The 22,239-nt window shown below is 41.5% G+C and overlaps 1 protein-coding gene across 1 annotated transcript in view; it reads left to right on the top strand.

Annotated features, from left to right (window-relative positions):
• Window positions 1-220: 220 nt before the first annotated feature.
• LOC124640632 (EH domain-containing protein 3) overlaps window positions 221-22,239 on the top strand; it is a 24,980-nt gene continuing 2,961 nt past the window's right edge. The window contains exons 1-2 of the mRNA XM_047178492.1: window positions 221-1,578; window positions 21,936-22,106. Of these exons, the coding sequence (XP_047034448.1) occupies window positions 354-1,578; window positions 21,936-22,106 (1,396 nt within the window). The 5' untranslated portion in view covers window positions 221-353. The remainder of the gene's footprint in view (window positions 1,579-21,935; window positions 22,107-22,239) is intronic.

The following is a 22,239-nucleotide window of genomic DNA, read 5'->3' as shown; positions in this document are numbered from 1 at the left end:
TATCCAACTTTTATGAAGTTTGATGTTGAACGAACTTTCATGTTTGATTGTCATTTTGATCATATATTGTATATGCACTAATTAAAATACATTAGATATTTAATATTTGTAATATAAATTATAGTATAAAATATAAGTTGGATATAATTTTAGATATAGCAACTTTAAGTCACGTCATGTTATGCGTCATCACAGTCATCACGTCACACACGTCACTTGACATTTTCATTTTTGTGGGGGAGGATGATCGTGGTGGTCTTACCGTATTTGTTGTAAAAATATTTTGTAGTGTTGCAGTGAGTGAATTAGTGCTCTATTTATCATTAAACAAGGCTACCTAATTTAAAGACACAATGTTTAGTTGGCTAAAGAAAGAAGGTGAAAAATCCGAGAGCATCGAAAATGTGGTGGAAGGTCTCAAAAGGATTTATAAAACAAAACTTTTGCCGCTGGAGTTACATTATCAATTCCACGACTTCCACTCACCACAGCTCGAGGAGCCGGACTTCGATGCGAAGCCCATGATCTTGCTCGTGGGACAGTACTCTACCGGGAAAACCACCTTTATTAAATATCTCCTGGAACGAGACTTCCCCGGTATCAGGATAGGCCCGGAGCCCACGACAGACAGATTCATTGCAGTTATGTACGACGAAAAGGAGGGCGTTATTCCCGGCAATGCGCTCGTCGTAGATCCGAAGAAGCAGTTCAGGCCCCTTAGCAAGTTCGGCAACGCGTTCCTTAACCGATTCCAGTGCTCGACCGTGAGCTCGCCCGTGCTCAAGGGCATCTCCATCGTGGACACGCCCGGCATCCTATCGGGCGAGAAGCAGCGCGTGGACCGCGGCTACGACTTTACGGGCGTGCTGGAGTGGTTCGCGGAGCGCGTCGACCGCATCATCCTGCTGTTCGACGCGCACAAGCTAGACATCTCCGACGAGTTCCGGCGCAGCATCGAGGCGCTGCGCGGCCACGATGACAAGATCCGCATCGTCCTCAACAAGGCAGACATGATCGACCACCAGCAGCTGATGCGCGTGTATGGTGCACTCATGTGGTCGCTAGGTAAGGTCCTCCAGACACCTGAGGTGGCCCGTGTATATATTGGATCCTTCTGGGATCAGCCCCTGCGCTATGACGTTAACAGAAGGTTATTTGAGGATGAGGAGCAAGATCTCTTCCGAGATATGCAGTCTCTGCCTCGTAATGCTGCATTACGCAAACTAAACGATTTAATCAAGAGGGCTCGACTCGCTAAGGTTCATGCATATATTGTCAGCGAGTTAAGGAAAGAGATGCCTTCAATGTTTGGCAAGGATGGTAAAAAGAAAGAGTTAATAAAGAACTTGGGTCAAGTATATGACCGCATTCAGAGGGAGCAGCAGATATCTCCAGGTGACTTCCCTGACATCAAGAAGATGCAAGAGACCCTGGCCAACCACGACTTCACCAAGTTCCACCCCCTCAAGCCCAAGCTGTTAGAGGTGGTGGACCACATGCTGGCCACCGACATTGCCCGCCTCATGGACATGATCCCGCAGGAGGATGTCAACATTGTCTCAGAACCATTGATCAAAGGTGAGTTCTTTGCTTTTCTAAAGTTTTTTGTTACTTTTACCAGCTTACACTAGGCTTCCTTGCGTCCTGAGGGGATTTAACTTATTTTTACTTCCTGCACCCAAATAAAAGGTATAACCTTTCTGATTTTTGATAGATGACTAAGAAACCTGATCCATTCATCCTTATAAACTTTTACAATTTTCAATATTTATAGGATTTTTAAAGCGGGTACTTACTGACTTTGCAGGGTTTGAGTTTTGATATTAATTATAACTACTGCCCATAGAGGAATAAAATATAGACTATGTTACTCACAGATACTGTAGCTTTCTAAAGTTGAAAGATTTATTTAAATCGATTTTGAGTTTATCTATTACAAACTAATTAACAAAGGACAATGCTATTCTTTGTATGGAAGTTGGGCTCAAGTGTTGCCCACAGTAACTGCATAGTGTATTATGTTCCATAGGCTTATATTAGGTCCCAGACCAAAGCATTTTGAAATCTATCCCGGGAGTCTTGAGAAAAAATGGTTTGACTCTTATTCAATATTACATAAAATAAGCTTACGAACTCTTAACTATTCCACTTTTATTACCTTAATTGAAATGAATTATATTCATTGACAAATACGAGGGATTGTACACGACAACTTTTTTTTAACCGACTTCCAAAAATGGAGGAGGTTCTTAATTCATTTGTATTCTTTTTACGTTTGTACGTGCATAACTCCCTCGCTTACCAACCGATTTCAACAATTATTTTATTGTTTGAAAGGGCTTACTTCCTTTGTCATCCGGCCCAGGGTCTGGTGATGGAATCTCTAAAAAAATCGGGAGCGACTCTCGAAAATTGTAGACATATATCGAGTAAAACCTTGTCATTCGGGTATATGTCTCAGACACCACAAAACAGTGGAGGTTAAGATCTGACCTGACAATGGAGACGACAGAGAGACGAGGGAACTCCTCAACGTAATGAAATGAAATGAAATGAAATGAAATGAAATGAAATGAAATGAAATTGTTTATTTTGCAAGTTGGACATTACATCACTTTTACACGTCATTTTAAGAACGCTGAGGCCGGCATTTCCTAACTGACTGATCCCTGAGAAGAAACGCCGAAACAAACTCAAGGGTCATAGTCTCCTTTAAAGTCCAAGCATGTTATACATGAAATAATTATGTGTGAGTGTCACCATGTACGCGGTCTGGAATGGCCTTTTGAGGAAAGAGCCACATCAGGCTGGAGCTGACCAGTCCCAACAGACGGCACGCATGCATCAGTCGTCGTGTAGCTCAACCATATCTTAGGGAGCTCAACGACCTGTCACACGACGATACCAGATCTGCAGAACATTTGCGTAGGCCATTCAAAATTACTCAAACCCGCCAGACAGTATTTATGTTATACGAATATATAATGTTGCTCGCATACACGATACTCACATTTACAATAATAATAATAAATTAAAAAAAAAAATACAATTATAACATATAACATATAAATGTCAATAAAAAGAATGTCATTAATAAAAAGTTATCTGATGATAATAATATTTAAATGTCAAAAGTAACAATTCACAGGCATTTAAAAAGATATCACTCACTAAGCGAGCAGCTCATTCCCAAGCTTCTTTATCATTTAAATAATCAGATATTTTGTAATATCCTTTTTTCAAAAGTTTGGATTTTATATGATTTTTAAATTTCCTGATAGGTAAGTCACGAACCGCTTTGGGAAGTTTATTGTAAAAGCGTATACATTGACCCATGAACGAGTTGCTTACTCTGTGGAGGCGAGTAGCATGTACAGCAAGATTATGTTTATTCCTAGTATTTATGCAATGAACATCAGACATTTGAACAAAGTTTGAAATGTTTTTACGAACGTACATTAAATTTTCAAAAATATATTGAGAGGCAACAGTCAGAATGTTTATTTCTTTGAATTTCTCTCTGAGAGAAACTTTTGGACCCAGATTATAAATGGCTCGAACAGCTCTTTTCTGTAAAATAAATATAGTTTCAACATCCGCACAGTTTCCCCAAAGGAGAACAGAACGTATCTACTAACTACCTCATGTTTGAGCTTATTTTATTCGTCTTGATAAGATTTTTCTAGAAGATAGCTCTTAGCGCAGGCGCCTTGTAGATTTAAACCGTAAATTCAAAAATATTGCGGTAATTGCCTTTTTTTCAGAAAATCATTGTCAGTTCTTATTAGAATCCAACGCTTTTAGAATTTATCTGAAAATTACAGTAAAAAAAAATAACCCATTCCAACATTTTCCAGTACTGGATCCTGACAGCGAGATCCTGAGCATTCAGATTGACTATATATGTTACCGTAAGATTACAAACATCGTTAGATTACAATCTATCTCGAGAGATTGTAAACTGTCGAATTATTGTGAACCGTAACATCTGATTGCAATTTAACGCATTATTTTTCGCTATATTATAATCTATCGATGAGAAATTGTCAAATTGTCAACTGTCCGAAAGCTCTCTCTGATTGGTCAGTCTTTTTGTAAGATCGACCAATCACGACCAGCCGTTCTGTTCCCATGGAGTTCCCGTAGAGTTAGGAATGAAATAGAGGTGTCAGTTAAATAAAATAAATGCTTTTCAAAAATTCTTCAAGTATTAAATTTATATAAAAATAACTCTTATAAAAATACAGTTAGGTATTTTGTCTTCAAATACAAACTAATATTTAAAAATAAAATAAAAGGGGTGCTAATTAAACAGGCTTCTTTTTAATATCATTATTCGCCCCCAAAAATGTATGTTGCCTTCTAAATTACTAAGTCAGCCACAATTAATAAAGCGTCGAGCATCTAAATAATACTATCTTAGCCACGAGTTATCTTCCACTCTAAATACAACTCAGCATGATGGTTATTTTTTTGCATCTAAATTTGTAGCATGCATTCTAACAGTAAACTTCTTAAATACTATTAAATGACATCATAAAAATATTTATTTACCTTCTAATTTTTTAACTCGTACCTACTGAGTTTTTTGTTTAAAATATAACACATCCCATATTAATTGACCCAGCATGGAAGTAAGCATGCAACATGCAGCAAGCATATCTTCTGTCACGGCTCCGGCGCTGCGGGGCTCCGGCGGTCCCATGCGAGCTTATCGTCGCAGATGGTTTTCACGCTCACCACCGCAGCTTCGGCTTGCTGGCCGGCGGAGCCGGCCAGCCTCAGCCGCGGCGGCGAGCGCTGAAACTACCTGCGCCTCAGCTCGCAGGCCGCCTCGCCCCTCCGCGCCTACGCGGTTTTGAATTGCACTCTAGGGGTAGGGCAGACAAGACTACGTGGAGTCGGTTTTGCAGCGATTCGTTTTCGTCACTAACTTCAATTTTTAATACAATTTTTAATACAATTTTTAATTGTGTGTAATTTGAGTCTTAAAAATTAAGTACAATTTTTGATTTTATAAAAAATTAAACCGTCACTTATTTTTGCACGTCAAAGAACTGTAACACCGGGAGTTGCAAAGAACATTGTCTTTTTTGACGTTCTACCAATCAGCGCGCAAGATGCATTCCGTTCTACGCCAGTTGACAATTTGACCGCTCTACATCGCTCTCGATCTTACAAAAAGACTGACCAATCAGGGAGAGCTTTCGGACAGTTGACAATTTGACAATTTCTCATCGATAGATTATAATATAGCGAAAAATAATGCGTTAAATTGCAATCAGGTGTTACGGTTTACAATAATTCGACAGTTTACAATCTCTCGAGATAGATTGTAATCTAACGATGTTTGTAATCTTACGGTGACATATACATATGAGTAAGACTTATTTTTCAGAAAAGTCTTATCAGATTAATTTCTCGGGACCCCTGGGACCGATTTCAAAAATATTTTGATTTCTTGTTAAGAGTGAAGTAAAGAACCTATTTTGACCACTCCCACTACTGGCCAAATGCCATAGGCTTTGTAAACAGACTGTTCATGTGGAACATTTAAACCGGTTTTCCTCGGGACCCCTGGGTCCGATTTCAAAAATATTTTGATTTCTTGTTAAGAGTGAAGTAAAAAACCTATTTCAATCACTCCCACTACTGGGCAAATGGCACAGGCTTTGTAAAACGAATGTTCATGTGGAATATTAGAAACGGTTTTTCACCCGGACCCCAGGGACCGATTTCAAAAATATTTTAATTTCATGTTAAGAGTGAAGTAAAGAACGTACTTTGACCACTCCTACTACTGGGCAAATGCCAAAGACTTTGTTAAGTGACTATCTAAGGAGAACATTTCAACCGGTTTTTCTCGGGACCCCTGGGACCGATTTTAAAAATATTTTAATTTCATGTTAAAAGTGAAGTAAGGAACCTATTTCAATCACTCCCACTACTCGGCAAATGACACAGGCTTTGTAAAGCGACTGTTCATGTGGAATATTAGAACCGGTTTTTCTCACGACCCCAGGGACCGATTTCAAAAATATTTGGATTTCATGTTAAGACTGAAGTAAAGAACCTATTTTGACCACTCCCACTACTGGGCAAATGCCAAAGACTTTGTTAAGTGACTATCTAAGGAGAACATTTCAACCGGTTTTTCTCGGGACCCCTGGGACCGATTTTAAAAATATTTTAATTTCATGTTAAAAGTGAAGTAAGGAACCTATTTCAATCACTCCCACTACTGGGCAAATGACACAGGCTTTGTAAAGCGACTGTTCATGTGGAATATTAGAACCGGTTTTTCTCACGACCCCAGGGACCGATTTCAAAAATATTTGGATTTCATGTTAAGAGTGAAGTAAAGATCCTATTTTGACCACTCCCACTACTGGGCAAATGCCAAAGACTTTGTTAAGTGACTATCTAAGGAGAACATTTGAACCGGTTTTTCTCGGGACCCTTGAGACCGATTTCAAAAATATTTTAATTTCGTGTTAAGAGTGAAGTAAAGAATCTATTCCAACCACTCCTACTACTGGGCAAATGGCTCAGGCCTCGTAAAGTGACTCTTCATGGAGAATATTTGAACCGGTTTTCCTCGGGACCCCAGGGAGCGATTTCAAAAATATTTGCATTACGTGTTCAGAGTGCACTAAGGAACACCCTGGAACTACTCCCATTGCTGGGCAAACTATGAGCCCAGACCCTGGCATTGTCCTTTTCCTCTGTGTAATACAAGTATAGATAATTGATATTTTTGAACCCGGGGGTTTTGTGTTGGTCTATAAGTAAATTACCAATAGTTAATATTATTATAAATAATTTTATTATGTGAATTTTATCATAGCAGCAGCACTTTTCCAATGAATTTTTGAAGTGGTTATAATAAAATGTAGTGAATACTATCTTGGCGTTACAATCGGCACAGTCATAGCATAGGCGCGGCTGTTATCAGGCAAGTCTGGTGCAGCGCGCACTCTGCGTTACTACTCACCGACATGTTAGCGCTCTCTGTTCCCAACGCGACTAACTCAACCTGTAAGCCGCCCGCAACACCTAGTTTTACAAATCTGTTATCATGAGATATTGACCTGAATATTTTCTTATCAGAAAGATAACACATTGCCGGGAATTCGCTCACGTTACTATTTAATGCATTAGGCAAGCACTATAATTAGAAATGATTAAATTATGGTGTGTGACCTCATGATTGGAAATTGGTATACATTGTTGATGTAGCTACTCGGCAATAGCACCATTGTTGTACTTATTGATTGTTGTGCTGAGGATGACACAATATGCTCTTGAACAATAATGTGCTACATATATTGCTTCTCCTAAACATTACATTAGAGATATGTAATGCAATCAAATAAGTTGAAAAAGACTCGCATAAAATTCACATAACAATCTGTACCCTATCATAAAATGACAATGTAATGTTTTTTGTGTGACTTACTTAATTGTTATTGTTTTTTTTAATAAAATCTGAATGACAATAAACGAATTTATGCCATTTGCAGTTTTGCAACGTCTTTATAGCTAGGTTGCGTAGAATAACTGCATTGTTAATGGAGGATCCCCGACGAGTAGGCCTTCAGATGAACATGGATAAGATGGTTATGTCGAATGTCTTATCGACTAAATACCTCACTACCCTAATGCGTCAGTCAATGTGTGTGTTAACCGTAGTGACTTAGGCTATGAATCGTAGTCTGCCACCACATTCCTACTGAACAAGCTATGGAGAGAACCATGATAGGAATTTGTATACGCGATTGAATCAGAACGATATACGCGATTAACATATGAAATTCTAATAAAGAATTGAAGTTGAAGTGGCGATGAACAAGCTATAAGCTCGGAGATGATAAACAGCCGATCGAATCATAATATTCTCATATCGGCCACTGACTGGCAGCTCGAATGATGAACACAGGCTCGCTTCCAACCTGTCCTTTTGGAAAGCGAAGATGGAGATCTGTATTCGGTGGTGGAAAACCTATAAACCTAAAAGTGACTCACACTCTTTCACACCGGGTCCTTCACCAGCTTATCAACCTAGTTAATCCTGGTACATTTAAAGTGCCTGTCACAAATTATTTTATTAGTGACTCAAACAAATAAGTGAAGCATTGTACGAGCACGAAGTCTAGGCATTACTTAACTCGTCTTAATGTGCCATGATATTGAGCGCCGAACCACTGAGCCGTTACCTGGCAGCGTTGCGCAATAACCTAACAGTTTCACAAGCGGCCGTCTGCGCACTTCCCGCACCAAGTCCGCAGCTGCTGCTTCAACTGGCCACATGTGTCGTGCACACGTGAGACGTGATGACAAGCCTCGCGTACACGCTGCACTACGAACACCTTGGCCGGGCCTGCATTGCCGGCAAGTTTTTCTCCTCACCTACTTGCTGGAGTTTCGATGTGCCACTGCTACTGCCCATCAAAAATACATACTAAAGGTTTTTCGTGTTTATATTTAACAATTATACGGCTGGAATCGTATCATAATTAGCAAGTATTTAGGGTGTATAGGCGTGGCGATAATACCGCGCGCAATAGTTGCGATAGGCATGATTCTATGTGTTCGTTGAAGTTTTCCTGTAAAGTGTATAGTAGATTTGCGCGCATGTTTCCACAATGAATTAGTGTATGTTGATGTAATTATGCGAGGTTCACGCGGCCGGGTCACCGCACGGCCTCATTGTCTGACGTGCGGGGCGCCGCTCGTATTCCCGCGCTATGAATCCACGAAGCCTCCCAGCTTGCGCGAACAAATCACTTCATCAGCTTTATAGTCACACCGCCACAGAGTGACGATAACAGACAGGCCTAGGAGTTTTACTCATTCATCATTAATATTTATAACTAGGGATGATTTAAGTTCATAGCATAATTCTAAAGTGTTCTGCCTGGTGGCATGGATCGCATCTCCAGTTGACTAATAGTCGACGACTAAAAAAACAGAGAGAATCGAGCACATCTCGCTTCCAACTCACAGTAATAGCTTGATCAAGTTTAATGGGTTTACTTTCATTGTCGCTGTCATTGTCGCGAGTCCGTGAAATTATCATATTAGAATCCGCGGTCTTTGTAGCATTCGGTTTTTTATGGAATAGAAAAGCCCACCAGGCACCAATGTCGATGATTGTGTTGGGCTTTCAATATTTGATTGCGTTCAATTGAGTTCGGTATTGATGAAGTAGCTACTTGTTTACTCTCGCACCGTTTGATCGAGAGCGACACACGTGATAACAGCGATGCAGTATGTCTTACGGGGAGTGATTGCGCGTTGTGCTGTCCAGCCTGTAGCCTTCACCGTATTACACTTAGGTGACAGTTTGTGACACTCACGAGTGCCTACCCCTTGTGTTCAGATTATTTATGCGTCCTCTATTTATTATTTAGCCTGGTTCGGATTGGTCGATCGATCATAAGGTTAAGCAACGCACCAAACAACTGATTTTAAAGCACACGTAATACAAAATGGCGCAACAATGTAACATGCAATTTTGCAGCGTTTTTTACTAGAGGAGCTGAGGATTCCTCATCATGGCTATGACTAAATATCTTGTAAGTTCTATTACACGTGTTTAACGTGTATCGCAGATTAGTTCATGCTAGGTACCCAGCCGGTTCGGTATACCTAGCCGCTCCAAGGCGGCGTACGACGGCGCACCTATCCCAGTGCGCCTGCGCCGGCAACCTTGCTGATTCTGCTCGCCAAATGCACCATGGACATGGAAGGTCACCCTTCCGAATACAATCGTAATAACCTAAACGTCAAATGCAATATTATTTCCTGTTTGGGTCGATGCTTCCATAAACTGGCACTCACACAAACACAAAATATGTTTCAGTCTTTCGTTTCACGCCACACAGGCTTACAACAAAAAATATCTTGGAAAGAAATCGTTTACACGTCTACATAATGATCAATATGCGATGCGTCCTAATGAGCGATTGTTGATATCGTGACATTGGCAACAGTGGTTACGCAATAGCAGCGAAGTTCTTATCTAGCTGGGCAGCGGTATCGCGCGACGCATCATCGGGGTGCCAGCCGTCGTCGCATGTCGCGCCTCGCATCGCCAACATCAGCACATCCTCACAGACATCTACTTTTCTTGGTATTGTGCGTCATCACTTCATCAGTCAGTTAGTCACCGCTAATGAAGCTAATCAGCATTGCACTCACGTACTACGTGATTTGAAATCGACATTATGATACCGAGTAATATTGATTGTTTTTGCTGCCTTATCTTGGCGGTCAAGTACACATATAATGCATTTGCTATAAATTAGCAGTAAATTATTTCCTCGTCAGGGTTAAAGGTGGTACGTAAACGCTGCTGCTAACGTCCGGTTTCAAAGGTTAGGCGCGCCGACTCACCCTGCCTGTGTCGAAGCCGATAATCTCTCAACATCTAAACTTTTCTGCTTCAATATTATGATCTGTTGGAGGATACTCGCGTTTCGATATCCTTCCGTGCATGAGGCGGAAATATTCTCCAATAGATTGTTGATATGAGCAGCGGCAACACTTAATGCTAGCTTCGCTATAGCAGTTTGACACAACCAGTATCGCAGTTTGATAATACGTGTATTGGTGGATTGTGTCATTAACTTCAAATAATATGTATGTCTTAATTGGTGTAAATTAATTTCTTGTTGGTTTGAGTCTTTGCAAATTCGTGACTGTTTAGAGAAGCATTAATTAAAAACGGCAAGTTAGTTGTATTCCTTACGGGCGGCGCACGCGCATGCCTGATGAGTCGTGGCGTTAATACGGAAGCGTAATTAAGGGCGCTCCGAGTCGACAACTTTACAACAATCCGGCGCACGTCCGTCGTCGGTCTCGATGCATTGTCGCTAGCTGGACTGGTGGTTCAGCCTTATGCTAACAATCATTACTTATATTAGTCTTATAACAGGGCGGCCACAATTATCTTATCAGAAGTTATGGCTTCCAAATTGAACTAAGAAATTCAATGCAAATGTCAAGGTCCCCCAAGACGGGCGTGGCATGTACACAGTTCCGGTGCATCGGCACCGCTCTGTGCCGGCGGTGCGGCAATGAGAGCGCGACCGGCACTGCCGCCGGCACTTTCGCCGGCCTCGCTCGTTAGCTTACATTAATCATGATTACAAAGGAAAAGGGGCATGCGCCATGCTCACAGGTTGTTGTACCCGCGAACACGCGAACCGATGACCACCAGGCGACAACTTTATAAGCAATGGTGTGTTAAAAAACATTTATTATAACATTACATAAGTTTGCACTTTTACAATTAATTTGCAACGAATATGGTTTGACAAAAACACGTGACATGCTCTACGATCCGGAATTGGAAGTTTTCGCTTGCGTGTCTGTGCCAAACTGTGTAAGTGTGTATTTTACTCATATGCACCAAGCGTATTAGCCCATTATTTCACTTGTGTAATTAAAAAGGAGTTAATTTAGTAGTTAATTAAACTGCAACTAGTACCTAGTAGATGAGAGATCGATAGCAAGCGTTGCGGCACGATGCATCGCGAGCGTCGCCTGCGCGGGAAGTGTCGCAAAAGACGCTTCCTCGCAACCGCCGCGTTATGTAACGTCCTTAAGGCATTTCATTGAATGTTCGATTAATACTCTCATTTCAATCTTATTTTTTTTTTCAACAGTCAAAAGATCACTTAGCTGTTATGTTCCTGTGTTTACCGCTTTCTACCTACCAATTCCCATTTAAATCGATAAATATTTTTTACTTTATAATTTTACGGTTATATTATATCTTTCTTATTCCTTGGTGTAACATTCGTAACTTTGGAATAGATTTTTCATGAACTCTCTAACTAGTTACTACAATCAGCTTCCTGTGTTGACTTTGTTACGCTTCGTGTAGTCGTGGGACAAGGCGGAGTTGATTGTCGCGCTGGAAACTACTATTACAAACAGTATAATCTTAAATCGCTCGCAATAAGTACTTGACAATAGTTTGGTGGGGTTTCGGCACTGGTGCACTACGGCTAATTATAAGGGGAGATCATTGATTGCGTCGATTCAGTGAATCTGATGAGTCAACGCGTTTGAACACCGTGGGTCATCAATGTTTACGTCCGATGCGCTGGCGCACATACGCGACGCTAATTGTAGCGGCCATTGTTCCGCATCCGCTGTGACATCAGTCGATGTGGACGCCCATTGAGACGCATCTGAGCAGCATCCATTGTGCCAGCGGCGACCCACTTGTCGCACAATGCCGGCTCATTGTGCGAGCATCACGACACAACGCAACGCACAGCGCCACCACCCGCAGGCCACAATATTGGATCGCCGTTCGTTGTTTTCCTCTGTGTCAGCCATCGATTTTATATTTACCTCACAACAGTCACGTTGGCTGTGGTTCGCCATTTTTGTGGATGCAAATTCGTGATAGCTGCTTGCGTTCTCTCTGCCACACTTTCGTTTTGAAGGTAAAAGTTTATGGCGTTGTGGGTCACACAAACAAAACAAATGAAACCAATACTCGTATTGGTGTTTGATAAGCCTCGGTAGCAGTAGATGTGTGCCGCGCGTGCGCTGAATGGCGATGCGCACGCGCGCACCCCCAGCCACTTGCGCCGCACTCGATGGAGTGCCTGAGCAGTGCTCTATTGTAGTAGTCCCGCCGTCGCTATTCCATTCTGTGATAGTATAGCATATGTATAGTGTATGTGTATAGGTACCCATCAGGTTACATGCATTTTATTTTTCAATTAAAATACGAAATTTAATTTTCTCGCCAAGACTAGTTCATTTTCACTGACAACATATAGGTACATACAATTATATATTGTAACTTGAACGTGAAAATTATTTAAAAAAAAACAAACACTAGTTTGAAAAACCCTGACGTTCATGTTGTCGGTGAACTTAGCGCCTCTCTTGATCATCTTAGTTTACCTATGAATGTGCAAGATAACGGTTCAGGTGATTTACTGGCGTGTCACACCACGTAGTGATCAGATCATAATATGCATAAGATAACTATGGATTCGAGGCGACGCATATGCGACGACGTGCGTTGCATATGCGCGTGACTGTATGCAGCCATTGTCCTTCACACAATCCTCAGCTTATAATTCAACTCGTCATTATTTTATGCTCTGCTTGTCAATGCATCTGAACGACCAACAGTTAGAGCAACGGTATATCATTCGTTCTCCTCAAATGTAGAGCAGGCTTACTATTATAGCATTACTTATTTGGGTAATGTATTTTGTTTTTACGTCGTCTATTGTTTTGGTATATCGCACGCCCAGAACAACACTGCACTAAGTCAAAATAGCTTATTTTTCAGAATTGACGAAAAAGTGTTATCTCACTTTACGTCGCAGTTTTTGTGAATGTCTTGCACATTATCTGTGAAGAATCCTATGGGTGTCAGGATTATACAGTGCAATAAATTCTAAATGCGTTAATTAACCAAAATAATGCCTTTTTTTACTTACTTCACTGTTTTGGACTGACAGAATGAAATGAAAAAGTATTATTTCGAGTTATGTCTTTTTTACTGATTAATTATGAAATAATGCACTATTATTCTACAGTTTTTGTGTAAAGATTCAATGAACAATAAAGGCTTATTTGTTTTTTTTTTCAGGAAAAGATCTATTAACAATGAAATAAAACACGAAATTTTAACAAAATCAGTAGGTATATATTTTAAACATAAACAATTACTTGTTACATGTAATACTCAAATAAAAAACAACAGAACAATCTTCTCTTAATCATTAAACAAAAAAGGCAAATTTCGCTGAAATAATCATATAAAATATTAAAACAAGACAGTAATTATCAAAAAACTCTTTGCCTCTCTAAATTACCCAACTGCCAAAACTGTTTAAAAATGTCTTGTCGTATCAACTCGTCTATTTTAGTCTTGCATTTCTACTATGCTCGGTGTTTCTCTACGTGATCGAATCCGAAATGAGGAGATCCGTACACGAACTAAAGTCACCAATATAGCCCACCGGATTAGCAAGTTGAAGTGGCAATGGGCAGGCCATATTGCTCGCACAGCGGATGGCCGATGGGGTCGAAAAGTGCTGGAGTGGAGACCACGGACTAGCAAGCGCAGCGTAGGACGTCCACCAGCAAGGTGGACAGACGACTTTATAAAGGTCGCCGGAAGACGCTGGATGCAGGTCGCCTCCAACAGGTATCTGTGGAGATCTAAGGGGGAGGCCTCTGTTCAGCAGTGGACGTCCTATGGCTGAGATGATGATGATGATGATGATTTCAACTTGCATTTGTCACCGCAAGGTCTATAAAATCTTCTTCATTTGCTATGTTCAGATAAAAAAGAAGCAGGTACCTCCCTATCGTGTACTTCATCGACTGATGCCTCCACCGCTGACGTACCAGCGGTCGATGCTGCACACGATTTATTTTCGGTTTCTTTTTCCCCGCTGCCTTGTTGAATAGAAGATGTGGTTTCTTCTGTAGTTACTTCCATTGCCTTCTTCACTAACAAAAGACATCGGCCCTTCATTATCTCATCATCAGCCTATCGCAGTCCACTGCTGGACATAGGCCTCTCCAAGTGCACGCCACTGAGATCGATTTTTGGCTTCTCGCATCCAGCTCTTGCCAGCCGTCTTGCGCAAGTCATCACTCCACCGTGCCTGAGACGTCCTACACTACGTTTGCCGAGGCGTGGTCTCCACTCTAGGACTCGTTTACCCCAACGGTTATCGGTTCTTCGGCTAATATGGCCAGCCCACTGCCACTTCAGCTTGCTGATTCGGTGGGCTATGTCGATGACCTTGGTTCTCTGACGGATTACCTCATTTCTGATGCGATCCCTCAGAGAAATGCCGAGCATAGCTCTTTCCATAGTCCGCTGAGCGACTTTAAACTTGTGAACCAGCCGTACCGTCAGTGTCCACGTTTCGGCTCCGTAAGTCATGACAGGTAGGACGCACTGATTGCAGACTTTTGTCTTTAGGCACTGTGGGATTGACGATGTTAGGACTCGACGTAGTTTCCCAAATGCAGCCCAACCCAACTGAATTCTCCTATTCACCTCGTCAAAGTCGTCGTTCCTTCATTATCTGCGAAATAACCATGACAATTTAGATTTATTCAACAACAGTGCATTATATCGAAAAAAAGTATTTTATCTAGTTGTAAATATGGTACAAAACAAATTAGAATTATATAACTTTTAAATTATTATATAAGTAATAAGTCTGCGTATATAAAATATTTATTATGATTTTTTTAACAAAATTAGGTCATCATTTAAATCTAACATCAATACTGCATTATTTCACTGATTTTCACTTTTTACGAACAATACTGAACCATTTTCGAATAATGCAAAAAAAATAACATACCTTCATCACCAACAGGGTATTATTTCGAAATAGTGTCAAACACGTTGTATAAACACAGTCACCAATACTGAATTAAAACGAAATAACTCGGAGTAGTTTTAGCACTACATTCAACAACACCTCACTATCACAAAATAATTCAGTGTTGCGTCGAGACCTGCGTGCTGTTCCCTAGGCGGATAAGTTGCAACAGGAAATAGTTTTGTGTTCGCGGTATGATTCTGGCAACGCGTCGGCACCAATAAAGAGTTAGCACGCCATCTCTTGAGTATTTTTGTAAATATAAATATGCCTGTCTTCGTGGGATATGCAGCAAATTTTTGGCTATTCAAATACATAGATAACTCAGTTTTGCGATTTTTCGACATAATACAGTGTTGTTCTGGGTGTGCGATATATTAAATATAAAAAAATATATGTTTTTGAGATATTAAAGGGAATCGCAAAAATACCTACATATACATATTATTGTCAGAAGACATTGTTACTAATGAATGGTTGATCTGCAAAATTTTCTATCAACTAATGGAGCCCCGAAGTCCAAAAATTAACTGGCCAAGTGGTGCCTCTTACCGTGATACACATAAGGGGACAGTTCTCTGTGTAGTGGGGCTCGCGGCGACCGTGCGGTCAGCGCGCGTGGGCAGCGCCGCCGGACGCGCATCCTCGTTACCGCGAGGATACAGGTATCCTGCTCACCTCGCCACCGACACGCACCCAAATTGCTACGTTTTGTCCGAACACCTTCCGCGGCCATGTACCTACTCGGTTAGCCCATACATCGTGTTTCCTACTTCTCATCATTTCATCTCGCTGTTAGCTTAGTTGGCTCAAGTTACATTACATATGTGGTTTCCAAAAAAATATGACGTGATAGGTATTGATAAGACGAAGGTCTCACTGCGTCGCCTCAAACGTTGGACACTAAATATTAGTTGTTTGTCGACGGCTGTAAAAGCTAAGTGTTATTAACTCGTGATAAGTGAGTTTGTTTAGAGGATGACTTGCCGGTTGCTAGATCATAATGTTCATGATTTTGTAAAGATAATAAGTAATACTACGAAGTTATTCTAAAAATGTCTAGCATTAGTTGCCTATGCCTACTGCGCCAAAATCCGCTGTTATATTTGCAGGATTCTGAACTCTTACGGCGCTTAGGAAATTCTTTAAAGATATCAGGTATTAAAACAATAACTGCTATCATCAATCTGGGTATGGTAACGCGCCAGCTTTCCTTTGGATTCGCATTTGTCGCTGACAGGTTACAATGGACAATTGCAATTGCGCTATGGGGTTCACTACCATTAGTTTAGTGTCACGTTTGTACATTCAAAACACCACCTGGAAGATAATGTATTGAGGGTTTTGCCATTGGGTCGTCCACGAACACTGGAGGCGGGTGCGGGCGGCGCAGGCATCAGCAGTAGCGATGTGCGACGGGCGGTCTTCCAGTGGCGTGTGGCGCGCTTCCTACACTTTCACTCGCATGAATCGCGATCTAGATTACTGCGCCACTACCTATTACATGAGTTGTGATACGCTGCGCACTCGTTTGCTAGTTTCACATCGACAAACAATAGTTGGCGCTGGCGTGACGTCACATGTCGCCGTGAGAACGCGTGCCATCGGCCGCCATGGCATCTGGTAATAGCTGACTTGCATTCCTGTGTCATGCAGGCGGCATGGACGGTGGCCGAAGCCGGCCTGTAATAAGTCTCAACACGAGGTGGCATGCCATGAATTAGTTCCAAGTTTCAATGCCTTTAGTACGACCTCGGTCGCTGCTTACGTTGTTCATATTTTCTTACCAGTTGATGGTTAGTATTGTTTGAAGTAAATGTTTATTAAATATTAGCCAGGCCGTTTCCTGAATAAAACCTAAACTCTTGCTTTGGAGGATAAGCAACTAAATACAAAAACATTCTTAGGTTTGTTTAATTATTCAATTTTGGAACGGCAACTGCTCGCAAGATATACCTACTCGTACGCACGAGTAGAGTGCGCGTGTTGCTGTTGCAACAGCAAGAACATAACAGTTCCGGGCAAGTTCGCGCACTCTGTTTGTTATCTTAGTTTTGCGACGAGAGCGATACATACAGGGCGCTGCGCTAATAAATACGGCGCACGTGTCGGCTAACAATGAATGTTAAAGGCTGTTAAGTGGGATATTGATTGAGCGGCGCAGCGGCCTCCACACACATGGCGTCACGCAACTGAAGAGATTCCCTATTGGTACTGATTTGCCCAAATTGGCATATTCTTCTGGCATTAGACTATCTGAATTGCTCGGATGGCGCTTAGCGAGAGACAATGCACTGGAAGCTCACCTCCGAATCAGCTCACTAACACTTTTTGTTCTACAGACTACTGACCCATATCTACATAATTGTCACAATTAATCCTTGAAGCAACAATCCATTGTGGCCATTCACGAGTAAGCGTGCTAGAACAAAACGGTTTCTTTTTGTCAAATAAAAACATGCGGTACGCTCCGGCGAGCGCTGACACAGCAATCAATAAATGTCCTCGACTTTAATGTACAGTTATTCAGCCGAATGACACTTTTTATATACGTACGTACTCTATAAATGTCGTAACTTGCAGTTTTTTGTGCAACATCTATTTTCACAAGTATACGTATATTTGTGATGACAACCTTGGCTATCTTTCTGCCTCGAGTTGCTGACTAACGCAAAGTACGTACGTACATTTGTTCTATTTTCTATTGCGAGTTTATAAATTAAGTCGAAATTATTGAGTACTTTTTCTCTGCAGAAGCAAGAAGCAAGATAATAATGATATCACGAGAGCATATTGTTATACATTTTATAGTTCTGGTAGGAAGTGGTTGCGCATGCTCCCGGCACCCTGTCGCGCGGGTGTTGTTCAGCTCCAGTTCTATCTGAAGCGGCATCTGGAAGCCACGAGTGCATCGACTGACGAGTAGCCGACCACTGACTGATACACAGTTACTTTCTAGTTCAATCGTTTCATTGGTTTATTGAACCAATTGATGACGTTGGCGTTAGATGCCAACTTAGTTTTTGCAATCGGTTAGACAATAATGTATCGGCCACGAGTTAGAGGAAACAACAACTGCAACTACGTTTAGAGTTTTGGTAATATAAAACGCGACTGATTTGTAACTGCAGTGGCGATGCAAACAATACGTGCACAAACGAACTGCCGTCACACTAACTATGATTTATACACGGCCGCGCGTCTTCACAGCTACCTACTGACTACCTGCTATGTATCACCTATGTATAATACACGTACATAAAAATCACTATCACGGTCAGTCCACGAGTAATGTATGTAATGTACATTGTCAAAAGTCAAAACGTTTATTGAAAGTAGGCTAGTTTTTAGCACCTTTTCACGTCAAAATACAAAAGGACAGCACCCACAAATCGCCCCCTCTTCACAAATTCCTAGTACTTGTTGTACTATTGTGACTCCTGACGATAACTGTGGACGGACGTCCTGGCGGAGACAGGGACTCTTGTATTGAGCATTAGACTTTATTACTCATCACTTGACTTACTGAATGAAGTGCAAGGTGAACTTGCATGAAGCGACTAACAATAATATTAATGTAATATTGCGCGGCGGCCACTGGAGATTATTGTGTGTACAATAGGTCGGTATCAGCTACTGTGTGCTGGCTTAGCGATAACTCGGATAGTGCCGCTTGCTGTGCGCGGAATTCTGCTAAGAAATAGAAACAGTTTCTAATCAAGTTCAATGCAACCCTAGCTGATATGGATCTCGGATTTTAATTATATTCACGAATTAGGCTCAACAACCGTATTTTAAAGATCCACCTAAATAGTCATCTACCCAACAAAGCAAATTGGCTCAGATGTTTTAGTTGGAAGCTGAGGCAGAGATTAAGGCACTTTCAAATCCACACAGTTACCCGTTTAAAGAACAAAGGGTATTTATGCATGAATACGTAAAAGGGGATTCCGATTTTAGATTTGGATAAGTGAAAAAACATTCGGTCTTATTGTTCGTCACATCTATATGTCTATCTATCTATATGGTGGAGCGTTTCGGGAAGCGTGAGTCAGGCTGTGATAAGGTGCTACGCCCCTGGCACAAGGGCCGCACTGGCACCCGCCTCGCGCTACTCTCGCCAGTTGCCGAACACAATGTAGTACAGTATGTCAGTATCGATGTTTACAACACAATTTTATTGATATTTGTTGCATAGAGGCTTGCGACTAACTTAAATGCTGCGGAACATTGCGCGAGTCGCTGCGAGAGGCCATTGTTAAGTATGTGTGGGTGCCAGCGGTGTGCGAGGTGTGCGAAGGGTGCATACCCCTCCACATGCGTGTGCTGGTCAAGGGCGGATCCAGCTTCGGTGCCAGGGGGGGGTCACACAGTTGTGGTCAAGTCACAAAAAATATTATATTGTAGCGTATACTTCTTTTAATATTAAAAGTAGTAGTATAAATACAATAAGCGCGATCGTAGCGAGCTCGAAATTTTTACGAATGTTAAGAAAAGTGTTTTCATGTAGAAAATGGCCCGAGCAGAGTGAGCGCAATTTCTCGTATATATACTACATACACGTGTCAAACAAAAAAGCGCGAGCGAAGCGAGCGCGAAAATTTTTGCTCAGGTCGAGGACTAAGGTTAACAAAGTGTTTTTATGTAGAAAATGGTCCGAGCTGAGCGAACGCGATTTCTTGGACATAAACAGAGACCCGAAATTGAAAAAAGCGCGAGCAAAGCGAGCGCGAAAATTTTTTTTCAGTTCGAGAACTAAAAGTAGATGAAAACGCTTTCTTGCTGTATAACAAATATACAGCACAAATACAAGAAAGTGCGATCATAGCAAGCGCGAGAATTTTTTCAGGTTGAAGACTAAACGTTTGAAAAGTATTGTGTACAACAGTAAAACATTTTCTGTGAAAACTTCAATTGTCTTACTATTGGTAAGGGTTCATGAGATCAGGGCTGTCTCTCGCTCATGTAGCGCCTGGGTGCAATCATCACCCAAACGCCACCTATGTATCTATTGAAAGATTTTGAGTAGTACATATTGATCGACTACTTTACAAGGAATATAAATAAGAACGTTCGAACGAAAGTCACTTTTTTGGTAGGTAAAGGACTTTGTTGGCCAGATTTAAGTTATGAAAGTCGGGACAGGACAACGTGATTTTAAAAATTAGCGCGAGCGAAGCGAGCGCGCAAATTTTTTAATTTTGGGACACAAAAAGTTCATAAGTTTTAAAAAGTGCTGTAAAGTAACAAGCAGCGAGGAAGCGCAAACTGTTTTGTTTTTGAGGACTCCATTAATATTTTATTTTTTGCTATATTTGACTTACGAAGTTATCGAGGTAAGGTATATATTATATTGCGCGAGCGAAGCGAGCGCGAAGTTTTTTGAGCCTATGACACAAAAGCACCTGATTAAGTAAACTGTAAAGCAACAAGTAGCCGCGAGCGCAGCGAGCGCGAACTTTTTTAAATTATTTGTTTGAATTATTTTGAAGACTCACAAATCAGACTGGGAATTACGTACAAATAAAAAGGAACCGTGATTAGAGCGAGCGCCATTTGTGTTCGTTGATTCGGTGCGTCAATAAAAATAATAAACAATCAGATATACAGTACAGACATATTCATTTATTCGCGAGCGTAGCGAGCTAGAATTTTTTCACTTAGTTGGAGGATGTTAAAAGTTAAAAATAATCAAAATGATCAATCCAACAAAGCGAAGGCGACTTTTTTGTCAGTATCATGATACAGTGTGGAACTGGTGTAATTTCATCGAAATTTCCTGGTGGTGGGGCGTCCCGCGGCCCCTGATATCGAGGCGCCCGGGTTATTCACACACCCTGCACCATAGGTTAAGACGGCAACCCGGACAGCGGATTCTTAGTAACACGGTCCCGTTTCCTCCTTTTGGGTACGGATAAAGAGTAAATAAAGAATAGAGAGCGAGCGTTGCGAGCACGAATTCTTCAGCAAAACTACTCTACCTGTAACTATGTAGGTATCTATACCTATTCACTCGGAATAAAAATTATCTTATACTTATAACAAAAACATAAAACATCGTGTTTAACCATTTCAATTATTGGTCCTCTTAGGTCCTGAAACTGGCCCAGGGGGAGGTCATGACCTTGTGACCTACCCCCTGGATCCGCCGTTGGTGCTGGTTCTCAGAATGTTGTTGCGAGTCCCCACTCAGTTTGACAAGGACATATACTCAGAACTTGCATCCTACAACCAAGTTTGCCGTCTTGTAAAGGACGAATCCTACTAAATATTTCACGTCTATTCTATACTAGCTTCCGCCTGCGGCTTCGCCCGCGTGGTGTGTAAAAAGAAGCCTACATGTTAATCCATAGTACACCTAACTATATACCAAATTTCAACCTTACCTTTCAGTCCTGCCGTTTTACGTGAAAGAATAACAAACACACATCCATACATTCTCACAAACTTTCACATTTATAATAATAGTAGGATATGATAGTAGTAGGATAAATTTGATGTCTCACACGAATGTAATAATGATGAATTTAACTACTCCAGGTGGTGCGTTCGAAGGCGTAGAGGACCAGGTGTCGCCGTTCGGGTACGGGCGCGGCGAGGGAGTGGACGCCGGCCACGGAGACCCCGAGTGGATCTGCAGCAAGGAGAAGCCCCGATACGACCAGATCTTCCAGTCGCTCAACCCTATCGACGGCAAGGTCACCGGCGCCGGTACGCACACACTCACACACTTGTTGCACACACACCCACACCTGCGCGGCCACCTCGTCGTCGACAAGGCGCTGGACGCGCTGCTCTCCGCCGCTAAGAGCTGTTCGCTCATCACCGACCTGTGCATGCAACG

Source organism: Helicoverpa zea, chromosome 21, assembly GCF_022581195.2.
Source record: "Helicoverpa zea isolate HzStark_Cry1AcR chromosome 21, ilHelZeax1.1, whole genome shotgun sequence".
Lineage (NCBI taxonomy): Eukaryota > Metazoa > Arthropoda > Insecta > Lepidoptera > Noctuidae > Helicoverpa > Helicoverpa zea.
The sequence above is the reverse complement of the archived record's forward strand: the minus strand, read 5'-3'. Positions and strand labels throughout refer to the sequence as shown.